This window comes from Pelmatolapia mariae, linkage group LG5 (assembly GCF_036321145.2).
Source record: "Pelmatolapia mariae isolate MD_Pm_ZW linkage group LG5, Pm_UMD_F_2, whole genome shotgun sequence".
Lineage (NCBI taxonomy): Eukaryota > Metazoa > Chordata > Actinopteri > Cichliformes > Cichlidae > Pelmatolapia > Pelmatolapia mariae.
The window spans coordinates 35,347,604-35,373,010 of NC_086231.1; the positions used below are offsets into that span (position 1 = coordinate 35,347,604).

Here is a 25,407-nt window from a genome sequence, read left to right on the forward strand (position 1 = left end):
GGACCTGGGTGTTGTCTTGGATAGTTCCTTCAAGTTGGACAAACATGTGTCCTCCGTAGTTAAATCGAGTTTCTATCAACTACGTCTAATCTCTAAGGCCAGGCCCTACATACCACGTAAGGACCTGGAGAAACTTATCCATGCCTTTGTTACATCAAGGTTAGATTATTGTAATTCCCTGTATACTGGTCTCCATTCTGCCCTCATTCATAAACTGCAGCTTGTTCAAAATGCGGCTGCGCGTCTCTTAACTGGAACTGGCAGGTTTGAGTCTATTACTCCAGTTTTTTCCGACCTGCACTGGCTCCCTATTAAATTTCGTATTGATTTTAAAATTTTATTGCTCACTTTTAAAATCATAAACAACACCGCGCCCAGCTATCTTACGGATCTCCTCAGTTTTTATATCCCTGGGAGAGCGCTTAGATCAGCAGGCCAAATGCTCCTGGTGCAACCGAGATCTCGGCTCAAGACCAGAGGTGGCCGCGCATTCGCCGCTGTCGCACCCTACCTCTGGAATAACCTCCCCCTAGCTATTCGGGCGTCTGATTCAATTCAATCTTTTAAATCTCGATTAAAAACTTATTTGTTTAGCCTTGCCTTCCCCAGCTCTTAGAGCCCACATCCTTAGTGTATTGGAACTTATTTTTATTACTTCTTAATGATTATAATGTTTTAACCTTCAGCCTTTCGGGTTGTGCCTACTATGCCTGGTCTATTATTGGTTAGTTATGTCACCTGCCTGTTAGTATATTTTATGTGTATTTTGTATTTTATGCTTTATATTTGTATTTATTATTGCTCTTAACTCATTTTGTGAAGCACTTTGGCATACCTGTGGTTTTTAAATGTGCTATATAAATAAAATTGTATTGTATTGTATTGTATTTTGCCCCCGTATCAGGGGGCGTTGGGGCTTAAGAGGTTAATACCCTGAAAAATATCTTTTGCCATTCCTCATAATTGTGCTAAAACCTAAGATGAACAACAACAACACATTAAAATAACTCTTTTCTGTATGACTTTACTAATCTTTTACATTGACCCCTGTTTCAATCCAAGGGGTCAATGTAGATATTGTGGAGGACTAAAAATATCTTGGATTATACATAGATAATAAACTGGACTGGGTTAAAAACACAGCTGCACTTTACAGGAAAGGCTTTTTTCTGAGGCGGCTGAGGTCCTTCAACATCTGTCGGACAATGCTCAGGATTTTCTATGAGCCTGTTGTGGCCAGTGCTATCCTCTATGCTTGTTGCATGCTGGGGGAGCAGGTTGAGGGTCGCAGATGCCAACAGACTCAATAAACTGACCCGTAAGGCCAGTAACCCTTAAGGTGGTGTCTGAGAGGGAGATGTTGTCCAAGATAAAGACAATGTTGGCTAATACCTCCCACCCACTCCATGACATGCTGGCTAGCCATAGGAGCACGTTCAGTGAGAGACTGAGATTACCAAAAAGCACCACTGAACGACAAATTTCTGCCCGTGGCCATCTCCCTGTACAACCCCTCCAGTAAACACTGCAATAGTTACACCCTTTTTACACACACTCTTTTCTACTCAGTAATGTTGCTGTCAATATTCTATCAACTCTGTCAATCCTTGATATTTATTATTGAGTGATTTGAATGTATTGTGCTATTTCTTAAATCTGTAACATATTGTATTGTTAAATAGTGTAGTCTGTTTCTGTTACTGTTACTGTACTGGAGCAACTGTAACCCACATAATTTCCTTAGGGATTAATAAAGTGTTCTGATTCATCATTGTGGAGGAATCTCGGCCCACTCTTCTTTAGTTTATTGAGATTTGTGGCATTAATTTATTTAACACTTTCGTAAGTTCCTCCCAAAGGATTTCAGATGGGTTGAGGTCTGGACTTTGATTGGGCCACTCTCTTAGAGGTGTGCTTGGGGTCATTATGCTGTTGCATGGCTCACTTTTGGCCAAGCTTTAGCTATCAAACAGATGGGCTCAAATTTGACTTTAGAATACTTCAGTATGCAGAGGAGGTCAAATCATCAGCCTTCCATTACTGTGCTTGACTGTAGGTTTAAAGTGTTTGTGCTGTGCTGTGTTTTTACCAAACATATCATCTATATGCAAACATCTCCACTTTAGTTTATCCAGCAGACATTTCAGATGCAACTTTGCATCCCTAAGCTATAGGAGGTAGAGTTCCTGTGGTGACCAAGCAGGGGGACAGCAAAGGTGAAGGAGCCAAAAAACCTCTGAAGGCAAGTAATGGAGACAGTGTCTTTCATGAGGTTGGGCATGAGACTGGCGGTGATGGTGACTGGATGCCTGTGGAGGTCTGGGAGGAGGTCAGCAGCAAAAAAGACCTCGCTAAGGAGGTTGAGGAAACAGCTGGCAATAAGGAGGCAGGACAGACAGACGAGGCAGAATGCTTCTGGAAGCCAAGCTGATATTGTAGGGGTGGTTGTAGGACCAGCTTTCTTGTCCAGTGATGGACAGATGACCAAAAAGCAACAAGGCGGGAAGGTTGGGCAAATCCAGACATGGCTATTGGACAGAGTGTCAGCGTCAAGGAGCTTGACATCTATAGTGGTGACATGAAGCTGCAGCAACAGCCAGTCAGGCTGCTCATAATACAAGAATACAAGAATGAACTAGATTAAAATCAGGATTTAAAGTGATATTAAAGCCAGGAACAAGACAGAAGAAAACAACTCCCAAAATCAAACAGGAAGTAACATAAAAGGGGAACTCCTGCTATGTTACTTTTCAAAACTCAAAACTTAGGCACAAGACCCAAGGACCATGATATCCCCCTTTTGACTTAAATAATAAATGATAAATAATGAAACACAAGGATTAAAACACACATATTTTAGTTTTGCATGAGGACAAAGGGATGACATAAAGCAAGTTTAGAGATCCTCGGCTGGTTTTAGCAAGCACTCAACTTTAACGTCACTCCACCATTTTCCTCCTTCTGGGACACAAACTGAAATCAGCGGAAGTTAATGAAAGTCCATGAAGAAAAACGCTATTTTTTTCACCCCTTTTCTATTTACCTGGACTGCAGATACATGGACAAAAGGTTCACCTGCTCTGTAATACCTAATATGTCCCACACAATAACAGGTGCCCGGTGATGAAGGGATAATCTCAAACACAATGAGTCATATTGTACAGAATTACATCCAGCTTCAACTATCGAATAGTAGGAAAGTCTTTTATTCAGAAGCTCAAGTGAACAATTCAATTTCAATTCAATTTTATTTATATAGAACACAACAACAGTCGCCTCAAGGCGCTTTATATTGTACAGTAGATCGTACAATAATAGCACCACGTTGTTTTGTTTCAGTGATGTATCTCAGATTTTATTATAATTGCACACAGGGTTCATAGTTTAATTAACAGGGCCAAAACAAGTGGTCAGAGAGACTAAGAAAAACACTCAAATGAAGTGAGATAGGAAGGAGGGCAGTTTTGGAACCCAATCACAGTTTTCATCTAAATCCTAAATCTTGTCAGAGCTGTGAACCTTTGTAACAGAAGAAACTACATAACTGCAACTATAGTGTAATTACTGAATTTAGTACAATAATGTGTTGCGTTAGTCCATAACTGAAAAATATAACATGATTACAGTAACATGTGAATCACATTACACCCAGTGCTTGTCAGTGCTTCTGTTAGAGCCCTTTCCTTCTGGCCTCTTTCCTGTCAGTAAGCAGACTTTTTGGTATGTCTAATGCTCAGACATGCATAAACATAACATGGACATAATTTCCACAGTGGGGTGTTTGATCCTTGTCCAAATAGATAATTAGCTGGAGATGCCATAGCACGCCACCCACTGTCTCCTCGTCACACCCGTGCTATGAGGAAATGCTGGCAAATAAACGTGATCCAGTTTTACCAGTGGGTCATGGTCTGGGTGGTATCAGTGAGGGGAGGGATCCTGAGAGGTTCGTGAGGGCTTTTGGTGAGAGGTTTTTAAATGGCTCTGCTATATTTACCCTGCAGGTGATCAGCATATTTTATTTAGGCTCAGTAACAGGCTGGCTGGATGTCACTCACACTGAATATACTTTTTCTTCTTTGCTGTATAGTTGTATCTCAAGTTGGGGTTATATATGTGGGGAGGTTTTTTATTTGTGGCTTCAAAAAACAAGGCACGTGTGAATGTCTAAACGGCATAAACGGCATTAATAGAATGCAAATTATTTTCAGCCTTGCAAAGGTCAAGGTCCAAAGTCGTGTGTTTCACAGGATAATCAGCTGGAGCTTTCACAAAGGAGGCTGACTTATCCCAGACCTGTTGGCAGAGCCCTTTTACATCACGGTACTTCTACTTTATCAACAACTGTAAGTGGTCACAAACATGTGTGATGTTGATCACATGATGTAATGGGGGAATACTGACTGAAGACTCCTAGTACCTGTTTTACAGGTGAGGTCAGAAGTTTATATCCACTCTTCATGGCCATGAATGCCATGGTAATGGTGAGCTTTTAATGATTTCATTAAACTGTTTCTTCTCAGTATGAAATGAACAGGATTTCGTTGTACAGGATACTTTTTAATAACTTAAAGAAAATTTGTGCGCACTAGACTGAAGGTGTGCTGTGGTATGTGGCTGCTGTTGATGTGAGGCAGGGTCTCCATGGATCAGACTTGTTTGTCCAACACATCCCACAGGTGCCTAATTGGATTCAGATCTGGGCGATTTGGAGGCCAAGTCAAGATTTCAAACACGCAGCAGCTTCTCAAACCATTCTTGAACCATTTTTTGCTTTGGGGCAGAGAACATTATGCATCTGAAAGAGGCAACACGTTTTCCCACCAAAACGTTGCCCAAAGCATCACATTGCCTCAGCCAACTTGCCTTCTTTCCATAGTGTATCCTGGTGCCAGGTGTGTGCCAGGTAAGTGACACACGCATCTGGGCATCAATGCAGTCCAGTTATGATGCTCACATGACCATTGTTGGAACAGTCAGCAGTAGAGAGGGGATGCATGGGCACCCTAACTCGTGTGTACGCAACAAACTGAAATTTGTGTTTATTCTGACACCTATCCATCAGAACCAGCATTAACTTTTTGGGCCATTTGTAGTTTTTGTATGCTTGTCTGTTGGGTCCGACTACACAGCCCAGCTTTTGCTTCCTACGTGCATCAGTGAGGACAAAAGGTTCACCTGCTCTGTAATACCTAATATGTCCCACACAATAACAGGTGCCTGGTGATGAAGGGATAATCTCAAACACAATCAGTGATATTGTACAGAATTACATCCAGCTTCAACTACCGAATAGTAGGAAAGTCTTTTATTCCGAAGCTCAAGTGAACAGCACCACATTGTTTTGTTTCAGTGATGATTTTATTATAATTGCACACAGGGTTCATAGTTTAATTAACAGGGCCAAAACAAGTGGTCAGAGAGACTAAGAAAAACACTCAAATGAAGTGAGATAGGAAGGAGGGCAGTTTTGGAACCCAATCACAGTTTTCATCTAAATCTTAATCTTGTCAGAGCCAAGAAATGTGGAATGCATTTGTAGAAATTTAAGAGGCTGTGACCTTCCTGGATGCTTAGCAAGAGAGAAGGCTGAGAGAGAAGGAACAAACCCAAAGCGGCGAATAAAAATACCTGTGGGCAAAGAACATCTCAGACATTTTTAGTCACATTGTGTTGTATTCTGAAGTGATTTAGCAGTCAGTCACAGTGAGTCAGTGTAATAGCTTTGTGAATGGCTTTAGTCCAGTGCTGCATCATTTAATTTTTAACCACATTATACATGAAAGGACTGAAAAAAGGAAGAGAGAATACATTTGTTCAGCCAGTCAGAGACTAAGCTGAACAATGCAAATGGAAATGAAAAATAAAACAATTCTATCGTTCTATCATTTATTTCTCACTTTTCTCACATTTATTTCTCGCGGTGCTGAGAATGCCAAAGGCAGTGTGTGTGTGTATGTGTGTGTGTGTATGGGGGCACCTTGTTCCTGCTGTAAATTGATGTTTGTTGGGATTTAATTTATTTGTGGAAAGTAACTCCATCCTCTGTACTGGATGAGATTTAATTATGCATGTTTGAAGAAAATAAGTAGATTTGAGAACAATTTATGGTGGTACAGTGACCTATGGATGGGTACAGAGCTATTTAAATGGAGTGAGCATGGACAGGAGGAGGAAAAAACAGCCACTGCAAAGCTTTTTATATCATTTGATGAGGAAGAACACATATGTCTTGTCAGTGCCCTCCAGGATCTCTGGAGCTAATGGTGAATTCATTTAAAAACAACAGGCTGGTGTGTTTTCTGTCCTCAGGTCTTCAGTCTGGTTGCCTCAGTATGGGTATGGGGTGTATAGTGTCTGTATGTGTTTTGGGGGGGTTAGCTGCTCCTCAGTATATTGGGATGTGCCCTGATGGTTCTGTATCTTTTACCTGAAGGAAGGGGAACAGATTGTGAAGAACTTGGTTCTTACAGTCATTTATGTTGTTTTAACTAACTGGCCAAGGCTCTGGGTTTTCTGGAGTGTAGCGTATGTAATGCACTATGACAGAGAGCAGAGCTTCTTCAGTTCTCTCCAGGCATTACTGTAAGAGATTTTTCCCCTAATCTATATGCAGCATCCTGTGCCTCAAAGAGAGACCGTACATTTTGGTCAAGGCATCACTTTTGGTTTGGAAACAACTTGATGGTCTTGCTGGTTAAACATAGTGTCAGAGGTATAGAGGCACATACTCTTTACAATCAATTTCCAATCTTTGTTTTCAAAACAGTTCTGCAGCAGTGAATTCTTCACTTCAATTTTTCAATTCAATTTTATTATATATAGCGCCAAATCACAACAATAGTTGCCACAAGGCATTTTATATAGTACAGTAAAGACCCTACAATAATACAAAGAAAACAGAGAAAACCCCAGCAATCATATGACCCCCTGTGAGCAAGCGCTTTGGTGACAGTGGGAAGGAAAACTCCCTCTTAACAGGAAGAAACCTCCGGCGGAACCAGGCTTAGGAAGGGCCCGCTGTCTCTCGGATGGGGATGAGCAGATGAAGACAGGCCAAAGACATGCAGTGGAAGAGAGCCAGAGATTAATAATAACAAATCATTAAATGCAGAGAGGTGTATAAATGCATAGTAAGTGAGAAAGGTGGCTGAAGAAGAAGGGGCCCTGCTGCGAATGGTGCGTGGATGTACAGCTCCTGAGTGACTGGTTCCAGCTGGAGGTCCTGCCTGTTAAATGAAGTGTGGAGCGCCGCCGGCGAGAGAGGTTCTCATGCTTCTCCCAACACCTGAGCAGTATGCCTGTGACAGCCGCTGGCTGCAGTTCCCTGTAGCAGTTAACGAAGTGGAGTGGGTTAGGGATGAGCTGCCTTTTCTTTTGATCACTCGTTTTTCTCCTGTTTTGAGTAGGTTAAGGAGGTCAGACTCTGTCTTTGCTTTTGCCTCTTGTTTTCGGTAAGGTTATGTGTGTGGGAATCGGCCTTGGCTCACCCCGTAGTGTTGACACTCCCGTTTTGTTGTTTCCTTTTCATTATGTTGTGAATAAATGACACTGCAATGAACAGGTATTTGTTTCCTGTGGTTGGTTTTGTCTGGGGCGGAAGGGGGGGCGAGTGCTCCATTCATGTTATGACCTGGCCCCTAGACAGGTCGTAACACTAGCCAACACAAAGTTGCAGACTGTGGTGGAGAAGTGGAAAACTTGTACTTTCACTTTCACTCTTAAGGTTTACTGCCACCCTTAAAATTTCCCACCAAAGCAGTTTTCACAAATACAATGCTACCTTGAATAGTTCTAGACTTTTCAAGTCCAGCTGTATTTAAAACTTTTAGACATTTCGCAGACAGAATGAGGCAGTGTTCTGCCGCAAGTACACTGTACCCAGGCATCCCAAACAAACTGGTATATTTCCAGTAGTGAAAATGCATCTTACAAATCTCCATTTGAGTGCAACAAGTCTGAAAGGTCAACATTTTGACAGTGTCTGGTCCTGATTCTTTCAACAATTTCCAGAGTTTGTGTGCGTGAAAACAGCCTGAAAATATCTTTTTCTCCAAAGACTCCCCAAGGACTTAATTTAGAGCTTCCTTTCATGGTGCTGCGAGACTCCTCTGGCTGAGAGCTTAGCAGCAGTCAGAGTCTCCCACACAGGGGCTCAGTACAACTTTCCATGGCAACCTCATCACTGAACACCTCACAATAAATACAACTCAGACAGTAGAAGGACACGCAGGTGACAATCAGATCAAAACACAAACGTCCTCCTCTATCAAAACTCGTCCAACCTATCAACGGCAAAACCGTGGGCTTCGATTTTACTTTCAGGTTTAAATCTGAAGCTTTCAGAGAGATGGGTATCATCTGGTTCTTGTCAGATGAACAGAACTAATATTTAAGTATTGGGTGGGCCAAAAAGAGTAGTCCCATGGAATGAAATAACAAGTCAGTGCAAAGGTCTGTTACAAGAATGAGTTATAGGGACTGATCTGCCAGTGGCACACTGGATGGGAGAAACATCAAGCATCCTTCTACATATGACTTTTTAATATTTAATCAGACGGACCAATAGAAAAAGATTTACATCTGAGAGGCAGATCCCTCATTAAGCAAGAAAGTTAATAAAGTGTGCCAGCTGATAGTACTTTTGTCAGATCTCAGATGAGCTGTTTGGTTTAGCTGAGATTAATGGCCTAGCTTCGTCAAAAAGGCATGTGAAGTCCAATGACTTCACAATCAAGCAAGAAGCAATGTGTCAAAATATATCTGCAAAGCCAGATCCCATAGCTCAGGAGGACAGAGAGCAAATCAATTATGATTTTGACAGCCTGAAAATCTGCTCCACAATTCACTTATTCACTTCTGTAACCAAAGAAGTGATTCATACTCACTGTGCTGTAAATACTAACCACAGGCAAAGGCACTGCTTGCTGCTTCCCATATTCAAATTAATTTGAATTTGTAATGAGGCCATGGAGGATAATTAGCCAGGCTAAAAGTAAAAAGTAGTGCTGTCAAAATTAACGCGTTAACGAAGATTAAGCCGTCATCACGATTAACGCAATACAAAAAATTTAACACTATTAACGCATTTGGAGTGCAGAATGACTCAAAATCCCTGAAATGTTTCTGTCAGTTTGTCCATGTAGAGTTACCTTCACACATGCGCAAATGGGCAGTTGATCTGGTAGTGACGGGCAGCTGAATCAATCAACTCAATTTGGAAGACGATAAACGCACATTGGCCCTCTCGATGGGAAATCTGAGTATTAAAAAAAATAACATGACAGAACAGTCGACCGACATAACGTATTATGCACATTGTGCAAGAAGGGATTTTCTTTTCACCGAAGCACTTCCAGCTTAAAATATCACATTGACACGATGCAAAGTGGATTGTAACAACCTGTGCTAAAAGATTGAAGAAAACTATTCAAATTCTCTTTAAATTTAAGCATACATTCTTTATTTATTCTCCATTTATTTCATTATATTGCATAAATGTCTGTTACAAGCTTAAATATAAAGTTGAAAAAGTGTAATTGCAGCCAGGCTATTGATCAAGTAATTGTGATTATTCGCAATTAATTACAGAAAATTGTGAGATTAATTAGTTAATTTTTTTTAAATCTATTGACAGCACTAGTAAAAAGACACGTTTTATGGAGTAAAAAATTATGACAGTGTAACCCACAGAAGTAGACTATGTATGTAAACACATATGTTTGTATGTGCCTGTGTTATGGAGGGGAGAGATCACCCAGGCTTTCTTAAATAAATGAAGAAATAATATAAATAATAATATATACTTTGTGAAAAGATCAATAACCACACCATCTCTGTTTCACTTTCAGTCCCAAACTGCAGATAGTAACTAGAGTTCTGTTTTTGCATGTATGTAAACCAATATTCTACCTGCTGCAGATTCTGGTCAGAGTGGCACTCCAGCTCGTAGCACATTTCCACAGCATGACATAAACTATCATCAAATTCTGTTATTAAAACCAGCTTTTTCCAGTTGAGGGCCATTGCAAAAACTAAGACTATGTTGTCATCTGCTGATGTCGAGAGAGTGATTCATGCATTTATTTCATCTAGGCTTGACTACTGCAACAGTCTTTATTTTGGTATTTACCAGGTGTTACTCTCTCGTTTGCAGCTAGTTCAGAATGCAGAGTGCCTAACAGGCACTTGCAAATTTGAACATATTTCCCCAATACTGGCACGTTTGCACTGGTTGCCAGTACGTCGTAGAATCGAATTCAAGATTTTGTTGTTTGTTTTTAAATCTTTGAATGGATTAGCTCCATCTTATCTCTCGGACCTTTTAACTAAAAATACTCCGAGCAGAGCTCTTAGGTCGGCAGATAAGTTGCTTCTGGATATCCCCAGAACCAGACGGAAGAACAGAGGTGACCGAGCTTTTGCGGTTACTGCCCCCAAGCTCTGGAACAGTCTGCCCCTTGACATTAGGTTGTCGCCAACACTTGACATTTTTAAAACCCGCTTGAAAACACACTTGTATTCTTTAGCTTTCAATTGTGACTTCTTTCATTGTTTTTTTTCTATGAATGTTTACTATTTTCATTATGTACAGCACTTTGGTTCAACCCGTGTTGATTTTAAATGTGCTTATAAATAAATTTGATTTTTGATTTGATTTGATTTGATTTGATTTGGTCACCAGCTGCAGTCCACCAAGGTTGAGCTGGACAGCAGAGGGACAAGAGACAAGACCGGGTATAGTTCTCAGTGGTTCAATGTGAAAGTTAGGGGATTGTCAGCATACAAAAAAGTCATTACTGACAATTAATGACATTGTTTGCATGTATACTCTAGGCATATATGTATATACGTATATATATATATATATATATATATATATATATATATATATATATATATACATATATATATACATATATATATACATATATACATATATATATATAAAAAAAACACCCAGCACGCCCCTACGGGCGGTTTATCCTTCAAGCTCGGGTCCTCTACCAGAGGCCTGGGAGCTTGAGGGTCCTGCGCAGTATCTTAGCTGTTCCCAGGACTGCGCTCTTCTAGACAGAGATCTCCGATGTTGTTCCCGGGATCTGCTGGAGCCACTCGCCTAGCTTGGGAGTCACCGCACCTAGTGCTCCGATTACCATGGGGACCACCGTTACCTTCACCCTCCACATCCTCTCGAGCTCTTCTCTGAGCCCTTGGTATTTCTCCAGCTTCTCGTGTTCCTTCTTCCTGATATTGCTGTCATTCGGAACCGCTACATCGATCACTACGGCCGTCTTCTCCTGTTTGTCTACCACCACTATGTCCGGTTGGTTAGCCACCACCATTTTGTCCGTCTGTATCTGGAAGTCCCACAGGATCTTAGCTCGGTCATTCTCCATCACCCTTGGGGGCATCTCCCATTTTGACCTCGGGACTTCCAGGTTATACTCGGCACAGATGTTCCTGTACACTATGCCGGCCACTTGGTTATGGCGTTCCATGTATGCCTTGCCTGCTAGCATCTTGCACCCTGCTGTTATGTGCTGGGTTGTCTCAGGGGCATCTTTACACAGCCTGCACCTGGGGTCTTGCCTGGTGTGATAGACCCCAGCCTCTATGGATCTTGTGCTCAGTGCTTGTTCTTGTGCTGCCATGATTAGTGTCTCTGTGCTGTCTTTCAGTCCAGCTTTGTCCAGTCACTGGTAGGATTTCTGGATATCAGCCACCTCCTCTATCTGCCGGTGGTACACTCTTTCTGGGGTTTCTGCTGCCTGAGGTATTCACTGAGCACTCGGTCAGTTGGGGCCATCTTCCCAATGTATTCTTGGATGTTCGTTGTCTCATCCTGGACTGTGGTGCTGACACTCACCAGTCCTCGGCCCCCTTCCTTCCGCTTAGCGTACAGCCTCAGGGTGCTGGACTTGGGGTGAAACCCTCCATGCATGGTAAGGAGCTTTCAGGTACTTGTAACTGTCCTCTATGTCTGCAATGTTGCCTTCTGGTAGTTCGATCCCCTCAGTTCTGACTACCTTCCCTCTCTTTGTTACCATCCGACTACACTTCTCCAGCCCGAATGACATCCCGATGTCATTGCTGTATAGCCTGGTAGTGTGGATCAGTGAATCGATGTCTCGTTCACTCTTGGCATACAGCTTGATGTCATCCATGTACAGGAGGTGGCTGACAACCGCTCCGTTTCGTAGTCGGTATCCGTAGCCAGTCTTGTTAATGATCTCACTGAGGGGGTTCAGGCCTATGCAGAACAGCAGTGGGGACAGAGCATCTCCTTGGTAGATCCCGCACTTGATGGTGACTTGTGCTATGGGCTTGGAGTTGGCCTCTAGTGTTGTATGCCACATCCCCATTGAGTTCCTGATGAAGGCTCTTAGGGTCCTGTTGATCTTGTACAATTCTAGGCATTCCAGTATCCAGCTGTGGGGCATTGAGTCATAGGCCTTCTTGTAATCAATCCAGGCAGTGCACAGGTTGGTCAGCCTGGTCTTGCAGTCTCGGCTGACTGTCCTGTCTACCAGTAGCTGGTGTTTTGTGCCTCTGGTATTCTTGCCAATCCCTTTCTGTGCCCCGCTCATGTATTGACCCATGTGCCTGTTCATCTTAGCCGATATGATGCCTGACAGGAGCTTCCATGTAGTACTGAGGCAGGTTATTGGTCGGTAGTTGGATGGGACCGGTCCCTTCTCGGGGTCCTTGGGGATCAGGACCGTCCGACCTTCGGTTAACCATTCTGGGTGTCTCTCGTTAACTCTTGGATATCTGCCACTGTGATTGTTACTGGACCCTGTTCAGGTAGGTCGCTATGGTCTGCCCTCAGATCCACTAGCCACTGAGCATTGCCGTTATGGGTTGCGTCCTTCTCCCATATGCTCTTCCAGTATTGCTCCGTCTCCAGCCTTGGTGGTGCTGTTCTCTTATTGTTCCCTTGCCACTGAGAGTACACCTTTGCTGGTTCTGTGGAGAACAGCTGGTTTATTCTCCTGCCTTCTATCTCTCTGGTGTACCTCCTCAAGCGGCTGGCCAAGGCTGTGAGTCGTTGTTTGGCAGTTTCCAAGGTCTCAGGTATGGACAGCTTGCTGTATTTCTTATGCACCTTCTTTGTCGCACCTTTCTGCAACTCCGTTAGTTGGCTAACCTCCCTCTGTGCTACTTTGATCTTGCCCTCTAGCCTCCTTCTCAATGGAGGGTACTGCCCCTTGTGGCTGTTCAACTTGTAGCCAAGCATCTCACTGATCACTGCTGCCGTAGTGTAGATCAGCTTGTTAGTGTCGGTAATCGTGGTTGTAGGTATCGTCCGTAGTGCTGCATTAACATCCTCTAGCAGACCTTCTGAGGGTACTTCACGTAATCTTGGTAACCGGCTACGGGGGATCCAGGTTTCAAGCTTGGCCATGATCCTATCTTTCAGGTCAGTTCCTCTCGCACTCAATAAATATGTATATATATATATATATATATATATATATATATATACGCTAACGGTCAGAAGTTTTAGAACACCCCAATTTTCCCAGTTTTTCATTGAAAATTATGCAAAATGTATTCTAAACTTTTGACTCATCAAAGTAGCCCCCTTTGGCAGATATAACAGCATATAAAAGCCTTTTGGTATAATTCTGAAATGTACATTATTTTTCAGTTTTGGGTAACCTTACCTTTTATTTTAACCTCTGGCAGTTCACCACTTACCTTTGTACCATTTCAAGCATAAATAACTGGAATATTGGGGTTTTCTAAAACTTTTGTAGTGTATGTATGTTGGACCCTTTATTAAAAGGCTCCTACATGAACAATATGTTTAGTTTAGGTTTGGCTCGTAAAATGTCTGTATTTGTTTCTACATGCCTTCCAATTAGGCAGAAGTCCACTGAAAAATTATATATTTTTGTGCTCCAACAAGAGTTTAGCATTTCAATCATAATTAAACGGCATCTAATTATGTTTTTGGTAGCGATTGCCTGTATGTCATTCTGGGTTAGGGTTATCATAGTGTAAACACGATAACTTGAAACGTTTTGATGGAATTGTTTGTAGGGGTGTAGAGTAAGGTTATGTTTAAAATCTAAGGTCAGCTAAATAATTTATTGGTTGAAAACTGACAAAAAAGCCATATTGAGGTTTTGCATGTGACGCAACGCACACATTGCTCAAGAGCTGTCTGTCATATTGGATGTGATAGCTGGTAGGGCTCATCCCTCACTCCTCACCTGAAGTTTGCGTTCTAGCATAAGAAATCCCACAGGAACATGTTCATTCATTCTTTATATTTTCACAGTTGGTTATCAACAAACATGCAGCCCTCCTGCCTCTGGACAGCTGACAAGATTCGGCTAAACAACAACATAATATTATAATCTAACATTATGCCAGCTAATATTAGACTCTTTCCGTAATTCTTTACATAATTTTCCTCTGAAACAGTGATATGAGAACTATCTTCTCATATCACATGAGAGTAACTGTGAGTCTGCCCACTTCAAAATAAACTTTCAGGAACAGCTTTGACAGCAGCGAACAAGAGCTAACAACAGCTAACAGGCAAAAACAGCAGCATTTAGCGACCAAATATTAAGGATATCCTCAACTCAACGCAGTATCATCGTCATCCATCACAAATGAGCTGTGTTGACACATTGACAGTGTAAGGGGTAATACACAGAGACGTGGCAAGATGAACATTTAATAAACATTGGGTAAATACCTTAGCAGTGACCAGTGACCGTGGTTGACTTGTTCAAGTGACTGCAGTTCCAGGCAGAGTCCAGTGACTGAGGTTTGTTACCCATCTTGGCCTACAAAATTTTGGATAAGCATCCAAACTTTTGTAGGCCTTTGGATCTCGTCTAGTATAACACGAGGGTTGTTGATAGCATAATAATATAAATAGTGTGGCGTGAGGTCAGAGAGAGTGCCAGGGTTGCACTTCACAGCATCAGTAAACACTCTCAGAGGTAGTAAGTTAACATCCATCTTCAGCCCTCCCATGCCCGATTTCTCCACATAACAAGCAAAATGCCATGAAAGTGTTTTTGTTCTGTTGAGAGAGAATATATGTTTGTTCATTTACTCATGGTTGCTATAGTTTATTTCATTTGCATAATGCTTAGTAAGTCTCGCTCAGTTGACGCATCAGGATTGTTAGACATCCAAGACTAAAATTTATTTGACCTCTGGCCTGTAAATAGTTAAATAGGTAAAATAAATACTGCCTAGGCAGTTCCTGTGGCAGAGATTTATACTCTTGGAGTGCTCCTTGTTTTAATTTATGATGCTGAATATCTGAGTTTTATGCGTCACACCTTTCAGAATCAACAATTGAGGGATGATTTTTTTATTTCTCTAAAGGTGTTAAAGGTTCCTAAACCCTTCTTTTCAGCTTATAGATGTCCTCAAGTAGCATCAGTTTGGTTAGCGCTCTTTAGAGGGAAAGTCTACATTCCAAAGAGTAAAAAAAAAAACCCTACAGTTCACTACTAATCTTCTCTGCAGGCTACAAACTCCAGGATCCATTAACCAGAATTGGTATAACACACAGAGTCTGACTGGATCTTAGATAGGTACAAAGTTTTCATAGGGAAAAAATATACAATTTATGGTACAGCTGCATTGATTTCCATTCTTTCTTTTTTTTAATCACCCACTCTGGGCTTGCAAATGTAGCAGAAGTGCAATGCTCAATCGGCTGAGTGCACTGTTATTATCTGTTATCAAGAAGAAATGTTCAGGAGCTGAAAGTGACTTTTGAACGGTTTTACAAAAACGATGGGAACATCAGAGTCATCACAAGGATTGTGTAAATTGTGCTTTTCTGTTGCGGATTCACTATGAAAGAAAATCCAGATGATTCGGTCGTAGGCTACGTAAAGCAATAAGGGTTGCTTTCTTTAAAAATAAAACATACTTATCTGCACATTACATGATATGCAGAATGATTTAGCACTACAAGCTTTAGCGAGCACTGCTTCACACTAATTATTGCTTCTTTGTTCTCGCTCTTGAGCACAAAAATGCCTTCTCTGTATATTCCTCACAGAATGCAGTCTGCTTTTGTGCTTTAGTGAACAGGAATTACTTTAAAACAGACGAAAGTTTAGAATTTTCTTAAAACAAACCGTTTAGATCAGTTCTCCGTCACAAACTACAACAATCCTTTTCACGCACAATATGATCTGTTTGATTTGTAAATGCACCTCTAATAAGCTTTTTCCTTGGTCATGTGTCAAGTGTCCCTGCACCCACAAAACTTAATCCAGCATTTGACTGTGGAGTGCATTAGCAAAAGCACAGGAGGCAAATGAACTTAGTTCAGCAGGTGGGTGATTGCTATTGCATATGCAAAAATGTGTCTGCCTGCAAGCACTTAGCCTGGTTAAACAAAGAAGTGTGCATCGTGACTTGATGCACAAGGTGGGTTTCCCTAATAATTTTCTCATCTGACACGTTAAATGCCACAGGGCTCTCTTCCTCTCCCCACCCATTATCTCAAAATAGATCCTCGCCATGGCTCTGATGTCATCTTTATCAGAGGAGAATGGGCCAATATGAAGAAAATGGCTCACCAACTGGATTTTTCAGCAGTAGGGAGCATAAAGTAGACTCCGTGCTCACAGTTGCCTTGGAAACACATCTGTTATTAAAAGAACAAGTATTTTCTAATACAATCCTGTCTGTATCTTCACTTTGAAGTGAAAACTCTTGCGTCATCATGCTTCTCCTATAGGCTATCTATGTGTCAAAATGTATGTGGTGGCTGCAGTTACAGCCACACATATTGGGTAACATCTGCCAAACATCACAGGGCTACAATAGAGACTTATTTATTACACTACACTTGTATTGTGCTTTCTTTAAATATAGGATTGAATTTACAGATTAATAAAGAATTGGTGTTAGTTTATCATTTCTTTATTTTTACAATCTCATACATAATAATGTATTCTAAAATAAGTGTCCACATTTTAGTTTAATCTTTTTATTTGTTTTCTGGTTACCTTAGTAAAAGCTGCTCAAGTTCACCATTTTTGTGACTTTGTGGGTTGATCAGCCACTATTTAAGTTTCCCCTTTGTCTTATTTTGGTAGGTCAGGTTGCTTGAGGTAGTGTTGCCATTTTTTTGAGTAGCGTTCTGTTACTTTGACCTCTTTTATGAGCCCAAGCTCTTGTTTTTTTCTACTTTAGCCTGTGTCTGACTGTCCTTTACTGCTTGGTCCATCACAATGTATGGTATAAACTGTGTTTTCTGTGTTTTGACTCTTTGTGTGCGTTGGTGTGTGTGTGTGTCAAATCAAAGTTTAAGCTATCTGCTCTGTGGTGACTACAAATGTTTCACTTGTGAGGAATTATTTTGTCACTTAGTACAAAGCCATTTTCAGTTTGAAGAATATTCACTACTGATATTGCAAAGAATTACATGTTCTGAACTTGGCAGAAGTTTAGGAATTAAAACACGAATCCTTTGGATTTTGACGTCACTGGAACTTATAAATCTTGACTTAAGACTTTCTTATCATAAGACATGCATGGACTTGTCATTCCTATGTTGAGGGTTACTAGTTAAGACGTAAAATATATGCCAATTAAATAACACATTGTAGAGTTATTGGAAGGTCTTGATTTACCCACCCCTGCTATTTCACCCAGGTTTTTTTTGCTAAGCTAGACTAACTGAAATGCACAAAGATTACATTTCTCAGTCGTATCATTACATTCAGTAAATGTCAGACTGTCATAGCTTTAAATTTGAAATTTTACTGTGCTGGCATTTATCTAGACCATGAACATCATTGTTCATCATATATTTCTGTTGCCTTCATACATATGTTGCTTTTTACCAAGTGAGTGGGACTTCAATCCATGTTGTAGCTTCCTGTAATCAATAATCTGTCTGCACACTTTGACTCTTAAGAACACAACCCACGTCCCTTATAAGGCTTCAGTTGATGGGACCAGGCCAGCAGTTCTACACACACAATGATGCCCAAGTTGCTATAACACAGCACTGGAATCCAATCAGAGCCTTCCCTCCACTCATTGACAAGCTGTCTGAACTAGGAAATGCTCCTTCAGGCTTCAACAAAGAGGAACTGCAGTGTGGCGCACAATCAACACAATTTTCATTTAGTGGTAGCTTCTTTTTTTTAAACTAATTGTATATCTCTACAAGACACATGTCATACTGCATCATTTAAGTTTTAATTTCACTGTGGTCTTCATTCATATGTGCAATAAAGCAAATGACAAGCAAATGACCTCTTTTTACCATCATGGCTTGAACCTGAACACAGTTTGCTACTCAGTTAGTTATGGTGACCATCTAATTATAGGCAGAACATATGGAAGGCCACAGGCTCTAAAAGCACATAAACAAGACGCTAGGTGAAATAGGAACCTCATCTTGTTTTACGTTCTCAGCCTCGGGCAAACGCTCCACTTGCTTTTCTGCTCTCTCCAAGGTTGGAGAGCACTAACTGCAGCTTCATCAGATGTGCCGTCCATCGTCACCTCAGCTCAGGATGGCACATCTGATGAAGCTCAAAGGTAGACAGGTCACCCTCTGAATTTCACCCAAAGTGCATTACAGTTGTATGTATTCTTTCACCAGTACTAACTGTTGTGGCATAATGCAATACCTTTAGACAGACATATAGTTAGCATTTTATCTGTTGGCTCAAGTTATACTTGCCTAAGTAAGGAGGTGAGTCTCGTTTAGGTGATTCACAATAGAGTGAAAAAGAAAACGTTTTGGTTTTTTTTCAACATTTTATGCAGTCCTGAGAAAAATTAAGTCCTTAATTAAGTAAAACTAAGTACTTGATTAAAACTCGATCATCAGCAGGTTTGGCCTCTAAAACCTGTTTAGGCAGTCTTCTGGAGTATTCAGGTGTGTGTTAACACAATGGCACAATATTTGTAGGAGTCGTAACCCATTCAAACCATGCAACAAAAAAAAACCAACCAAAAAACCAAACATTTGTAGTATTAATCATCTAAATAAACCAGAAGACTTCTGGACCAATTTCCTCTGGACAGACAAGTGGAGCTGTTTGGCCATAATGCACTTTTTCAACCATAGGATATGAACAAGAACACCTCATGCCTACTGTGAAGCATGGTGGTGGAGGGCTAATGGACTGAGTCTTATATAGCGCTTTTCTACTCTCCCAGAGTACTCAAAGCGCTGTATACAACATGCCTCATTCACCCATTCACACCCACTCATACAAGCACTTCTAAACACAAGTGCAAACTAAACTACATTCACACACATTCACACTCCGATGAACGCATCGGAGGGCAACTTGGGGTTAGTATCTTGCCCAAGGATATTTGACATGCAGACTGGGGAAGCCAAGGATCGAACCGCCATCCTTCCAATCAGTAGTTGATCTGCCACCTGAGCCACAGCCACCCCTCGACCATGAACTCCCCCGCACACTACAGTATTCCAGTCAAAGGTGAGGCCATCTGTCTGATTGATAAAGCTTTCCAAGGTGGGTCATACAACAGCACAATGACCACAAGCACACCAGAAAATCTACAACACAATGACTGAAAACAAAAATAATCACAGGGTTGTAGCGGCACGGTCAAAGTCAGATCTCGGATCTCAACCCAGTTAAATGTTTGAAATGCTTATGGCTGAGATGTCACCTCTGAACTGTTTGTATTCGTTAATCAGGCTGCAATACCAAAGATTTTCTGCACTTGTAAACAGGACTAAACAAGATGTTGACATTAAGGATAGTGTCCTAAACCAGCTTCAAAGACAACTACTGTATGGGTGACGCTGTGTGTATGTTGTACTTACGAAAGAGTCCTTTCCAGCCTGCCGCCAGGTGAACCAATGATCTCACCTAGTGTGCAGAACATCTGACCCAGGAAGTCCTTTACAGAGTAGGGAAATCATCATAGTTAATTCATTGCACTCAGTCACTGTGTGCTGCATGTTGGCTAATTTCTAAAATGTGGCTGTTGATAGGTTAACAAAGTTACAGCTACCATGTCATATATGATTTCAATTTGGGTTACTTGGATTTAAAATAAAGAAGTAATTGGAAATTCTTTTGTAAACATTAATTGAAGATGCAATAGTAATGAGATGTCTAGACGTTGATTGATTACAGCAGACTGCTTAGGACTAACACAGCAGCTAGTTAGCACCTAGTTACTGAAACTGTCTAATTGCTTTGCATTTTGTCCATATTTTATACTTCATTGAATTGAGCTTTTGTAATTAAATTGTTTTGCTTTAAGCAACATTTTTTGTAGTCAAAATAATACACCATAGGTATTTTGGTAAGCTGTCATAAAAAGGCACAGGTGAGGCCACATTCTGTTACAGGATTTTCAGATTACATTTGTAATCTCTGTAATCTCAGTGTGGCTTCATTCATTTCTGTTTGAATTAGCGATGCAGTTACAGAAACACACTGAAAGGTCAGTTTGATATATGCTTAACACATTGCTTAGACCTCGGCGTCTGACCCTGTGACTCATCGTCAGACATGACCCTAACCCTAAGGTTAACACTATACTATCAGAAGATTTCATTGTAGTCTTCGTTTTCTAATCCCACTTTTGGCAAAAAATAAATAAATAAATAATAATAATAATAATTCTGAGATAAATCAAAATATTATTTATATAGATTTGGGTTCTTTTTGCTTTTCTCCAAAAAATGTTTTAGGATTAGGGTTTGAGCTAGGGTCCACATCACTTAAAGAAATGGTGCAGTAAGCAGGGAGAACAGAACATAATGATAGCTTACCTTCTGCTTATCCAGGAGGGGAGGCAGTAAGGAAAGGCAGACACATGTTAGAGAAGCTGGAAAGACACAATGAAAAGACCTCAAGTTGAAAAATAAATAAATTTTTCTCCCAAATTTAAGAAAGATGAAGACTAGTCAGAGCTGCAGTGCACTGAGCTAGAAGTAATGCTTTTATGAATCATTACTGTAGGATGTAAAATAAAAAATAATGGTTTGATTTATACTTTCTGTAGATACTTTAGTAGATACTGTACTAAATGTTGTTTGATGTTGAATTCAGGTAAAATTACAGCTGGAGTGGAGCCGGACCACACTGACACTGGTAGCATGTACCTTGGACAAGGTGCCAGTCAGTTGCTACATGTCTGACATATATCCAGCTATTCAGCCTCAGATTAGTACCTAGATCACAGGCACACTGACCCTCTGCATGTCTGCCTTCTGTTCTGTGGTCTTCCTCCTATCCTTCTGCATGGCAGTCCCATCTTCAACATCTTCTGCCCCCTATATTCACTAAAACCTTGCCTTTAAAAACCACTTAGCCTGAGCTGTCCCTCTGATGTATTATTTCTAATCTTGTCTGCTATCTTCACATCTTCACTGTTACATGTGTGTCCCTGTTATTTACACATGTATTCTTTCTTGCTTCTTTTGACTTTCATTCCAGTTCTCAATAGAGCATAATAACACATCTCCAGGTTCTCTTCTACCTACTCCCAATGCTAACTACAAATCATAGCGTCATCTGTAAACAGTATAGTCCACAGAGATGCCTGCCTGTTCACATCTGTCAACCTGCGAAAAAATAGAGGGCTCCATTTCTTGGCTATTGATGACAGCTCCACAACTGAATCTGACGCGTGATGAGGAAGAATTTTGTTTTTTATAAGATGGGTTTCAATCAATATCAATATAACAATTTTAATGCAAAGTGGACAACAAGTTAGGACACAATAAGACATGTATGTTGAGAGGTGTCCAATGTTTGTATTGTGATGTACTATTTTACCTGTTCTTACAGTCTGACAAATGTCACACTTATAATAACAAAAACCAATTGAGACTTTTTTTTAGTAGTACCACCCAAACTACAATAAGCAAAACCACTTTTGTGAAACCTACTGAAATAGGACATGTGGTCATTGGACATATTAAGCTGCTTACATGTTTGGAAAGATTGGAGCTCCTAGTATCCACATTGTACCTGCAGAAGAAAAGCAAAATAGCAACTTTAGAGTGTTTCCTTTAGAATGCATCCTGTACAACATAATAAAACACAAATGCATACAGGAAAATTACAACTGTGGAGAAAAAGAGACACCTTCCTAATTTCCCTTTTGCACTTGACTTGACAAGCAAAGCACACATGATGGACAGCTCTGGTGGGAGAACAAAGAAAAAATTCATGTATGCTAATTAAATAATACGATATGGTCTACACAGGAGGGATGAGTCAAGAGTTATAAAACAGAAATTTATGGATCTGGAGCAATACTGACACATAACGTACAATAAGGATTGATCTGCAGATGGAAGACTCTCTTTTGCTGTCTTTCAGACTGTCTTTCTTCTCTCTTAAAATGTGCTTTCCCCAAAAAAGAAACTTCTGTTTCTAACACAAATTAACATCCTTATTTCTGGGTGGATTCTAAGGGGTCCTGAAATCAATGGCCCATGAAGGTTCATGCATATTATCATAGACCAGGTAAACCACTGAGATAGTTATCGTAGATGTACTATCTCATTCAGTCATCTATTCTCCAGAGGGCAGGCAGCCTTGCAGAAGAAGAGTGATGAAGATCCTTATTGTACTACTTGTGCTGAAGCTCAGGGGAACAGCTGCTTCTCTGTTAGGTGAACACAGTAATAAGACAATAAAATAGGATTGTCAAAATTATCTGAAACACTTTCAACAGTTGAAAGAAGAAAACTCCTCTCTTTACAAATGCTTTTTCAGACATTCTGTGGCATTGTTCCAAAGTATTATTTCAATGTAAGTGGATAGTTTGAAATGAGGGAATGTTTATGTGCCTGTTTTCCCTTCCATCTTCAGTCTTTAGCAAACTTCTCGTCTTTATTTGCAAATACTTCATTTTTTTCACATTTTCTATTTCATTCCACACCCAACTTTTTTATTTTGTAAGAAATAAAATCTTGCATGCATTATATATTTAACCTCTTTTCATCTGTCAGGTCATTGCTGCTTTGCGGACTGGGGTTATTCTTCAGTTGCACTTTTCTGCACATTTTCAGTAACTAGAAGTCTCTTACATGCATCTCAGTCTTATAATTCTTCTATTATCTCTCTTTGGGTATGTGATATTGATGATAATTTTATATAAAGTGTAAGAACCTGACCCTAATCCCTCCACTAACTCGAGCTTGCCAGAGACCTGTTAAAGGTTACAAATTGTTAGAAAGCTTTCCTTCATTCTGACCTGTCAGTGCTTGTAATTCATACTGTGTCTAATATGTTTTTCATTTTAATTGTATTTTTTAGAATTTTTCACAGAATTTTTGGCAATCAAAAGAAAAATTCTCAGTTTCCCGACACACATCAAAGATTACTTTAGACTGCATTTTTCCAAAGACGTACATTTTGCTAGTAAAGTTTGAGAGTGGGATTTTGGTCATCACTGATTATGTCCATTTGCCTAATCACCTACACTCTCAGAAAATAAAGCACCGTGTTACCGTGCCGTGTCAGCTTGTCAGTGGGGTAGTACACTCTAAGACACTTGTTCCAAAATGATATGCAGAGGAACACTAGTGAACCGACGTCTGCTTCACTGTTGATGCCCAAATGTTGAGTTGATAGACAGATTTTGTTTTTATCTCTGTAAATGTGTCAGTTATAATAATTACTTTCTTTGGGTTTATTTTTACTTGTTATTTGTTATTTTCACTGTAGAGGATGCACAAAAGTGTGTAACTGTGTAAGGGTGCACTGTGTACTGTGCATAAGATGGAGGAGTTGTACAGGCAGAAAGCAACAGGCAGGAATGATTTCCTGTGTCGTTAAGTGGTGTAATCTCAGTCTCTCACTGAAGGTGCTCCTGTGACTGGCCAGCACGTCATGGAGTGGGTGGAAGGTGTTGTCCAGCATTGTCCTTATCTTGGACAACAGCCACTTTTCCGACACCACCTTAAGGCCACCTTAAATGTTGCTACTCTGGTATTCACTGCTTTAAGTAGATGTTTCATGAGCTGTATGACTGATATTCCAACCTTTAGACATTATGAAGCAAGTATAAAAGCTGGAATTCAGTGATTTAATTTAATCAACATTTCCATTTAATCAAATTTCCACTTCAGCAAATATCACTTGTTGAGCACTCCTTACCTAAAAGGAATCTGTCACCTCCCCAAGCAGTATTGACAAGCACAATAATTACATTGTACTGGTCAAGATGAGAATGTACCGGCCCATAAAATGTTTACGTGTGTTATATTTCAAAGTAACGTGAAAGCCAGGACTCTAGGTTTCCTGCAGGTAAACCAGTTGTTTTCACTTCATTTGACAGCAGTCTCTTGTGGCTGTAATAATTTAGACTTTTAAAAAAAGGAGAACGCCAGAGGATATTGTTAAAAATTGTCCATAGGGAGGAGATTAGTGTCATGAATCATGGCATTTGGACCTAAATACAGGCTCCGAAAGAGGCCTGAGTAAACTCAAAGTACACGTTGAGGACAGGTTAACAGATCCCGAGACAAATACTGAATGAATGGTACCTTTGTACATCTTTATTTGCACTCTTACAGAGAACGCTTATACTTGGAATTTGCTGGAGCCAGTTTCAGGGTTACCAAAAGTACTGGTACTGTATTCATTACACACTTTGGTATTTTATTTCAGAGACTCACTGTTACCTTATTAATGCTGACTGGCTCTTGTTCTGGGAGATTGCTATGGTTTGTTCTTAAATCTGCCATCCACTTTGCATTGGTGTCCCAATTTTGCTTTGTTTTAACTCTGTTTGGACTGCCCTTGTGTTATTGTTCTCTTGTAGCTACGAGTATACCCTGGATGGAGCTTTGGGGAGCAGGCCATTTGTTCTCTGCCTTTGGCCAGAGCCTTTATTTGGCAGTTTCTAGAGCTTCAGTTATGGGCATTTTGCTGTGCATCCAGACCCTGTCTCTCATGCCACCCTTCTGTACTTCTGTACATCCTTCTGTGCTTCATCGATTTTGGCTTCCAGCCTTCCTCTACATGGAGGGTGGGAGTTCCTCTACTTGTAGATGGGGATGGTGCATATAGTAGTGATCAAATCTGCAAGCATCTACTCTGATGAGTGTTTGATAGTGATCTGGGGAGTCATGCCCTCGATGGCTAGACATCATCTAGTTTAATTCCACTGCTTTTTTCTGCCTGGGTTTTCTCACTATAGCCATATGAGTCTCCTAGTGATGTTATTGCACTGAGATACTCTCTCAGTGGCTTGGCTGTCATTGTAGTATTGCATCAATAACATATTGTCAATCATTCTCCATGGATGCCCTGTTCCAGTAGCCTACTTCTAAACACTATGTCATGGTTCCTCATGGCTTCAGCGTTGCATCTCTTGCACATTTTCCTAGGTAGGCTTGGTAGTATGGTGGGCAGACAATAAATAAACTAAGAATCA

At 40.6% G+C, this 25,407-nt stretch overlaps 1 protein-coding gene across 1 annotated transcript in view; it reads right to left on the reverse strand.

Moving 5' to 3' along the window:
* Nucleotides 1-25,407, reverse strand: part of LOC134628163 (copine-9-like) — a 197,493-nt gene that overhangs the window by 108,961 nt on the left and 63,125 nt on the right. The window contains exons 5-7 of the mRNA XM_063474871.1: nucleotides 21,947-21,986; nucleotides 21,007-21,009; nucleotides 19,823-19,899 (exon numbers count right to left, since the gene is read on the reverse strand). Of these exons, the coding sequence (XP_063330941.1) occupies nucleotides 19,823-19,899; nucleotides 21,007-21,009; nucleotides 21,947-21,986 (120 nt within the window). The remainder of the gene's footprint in view (nucleotides 1-19,822; nucleotides 19,900-21,006; nucleotides 21,010-21,946; nucleotides 21,987-25,407) is intronic.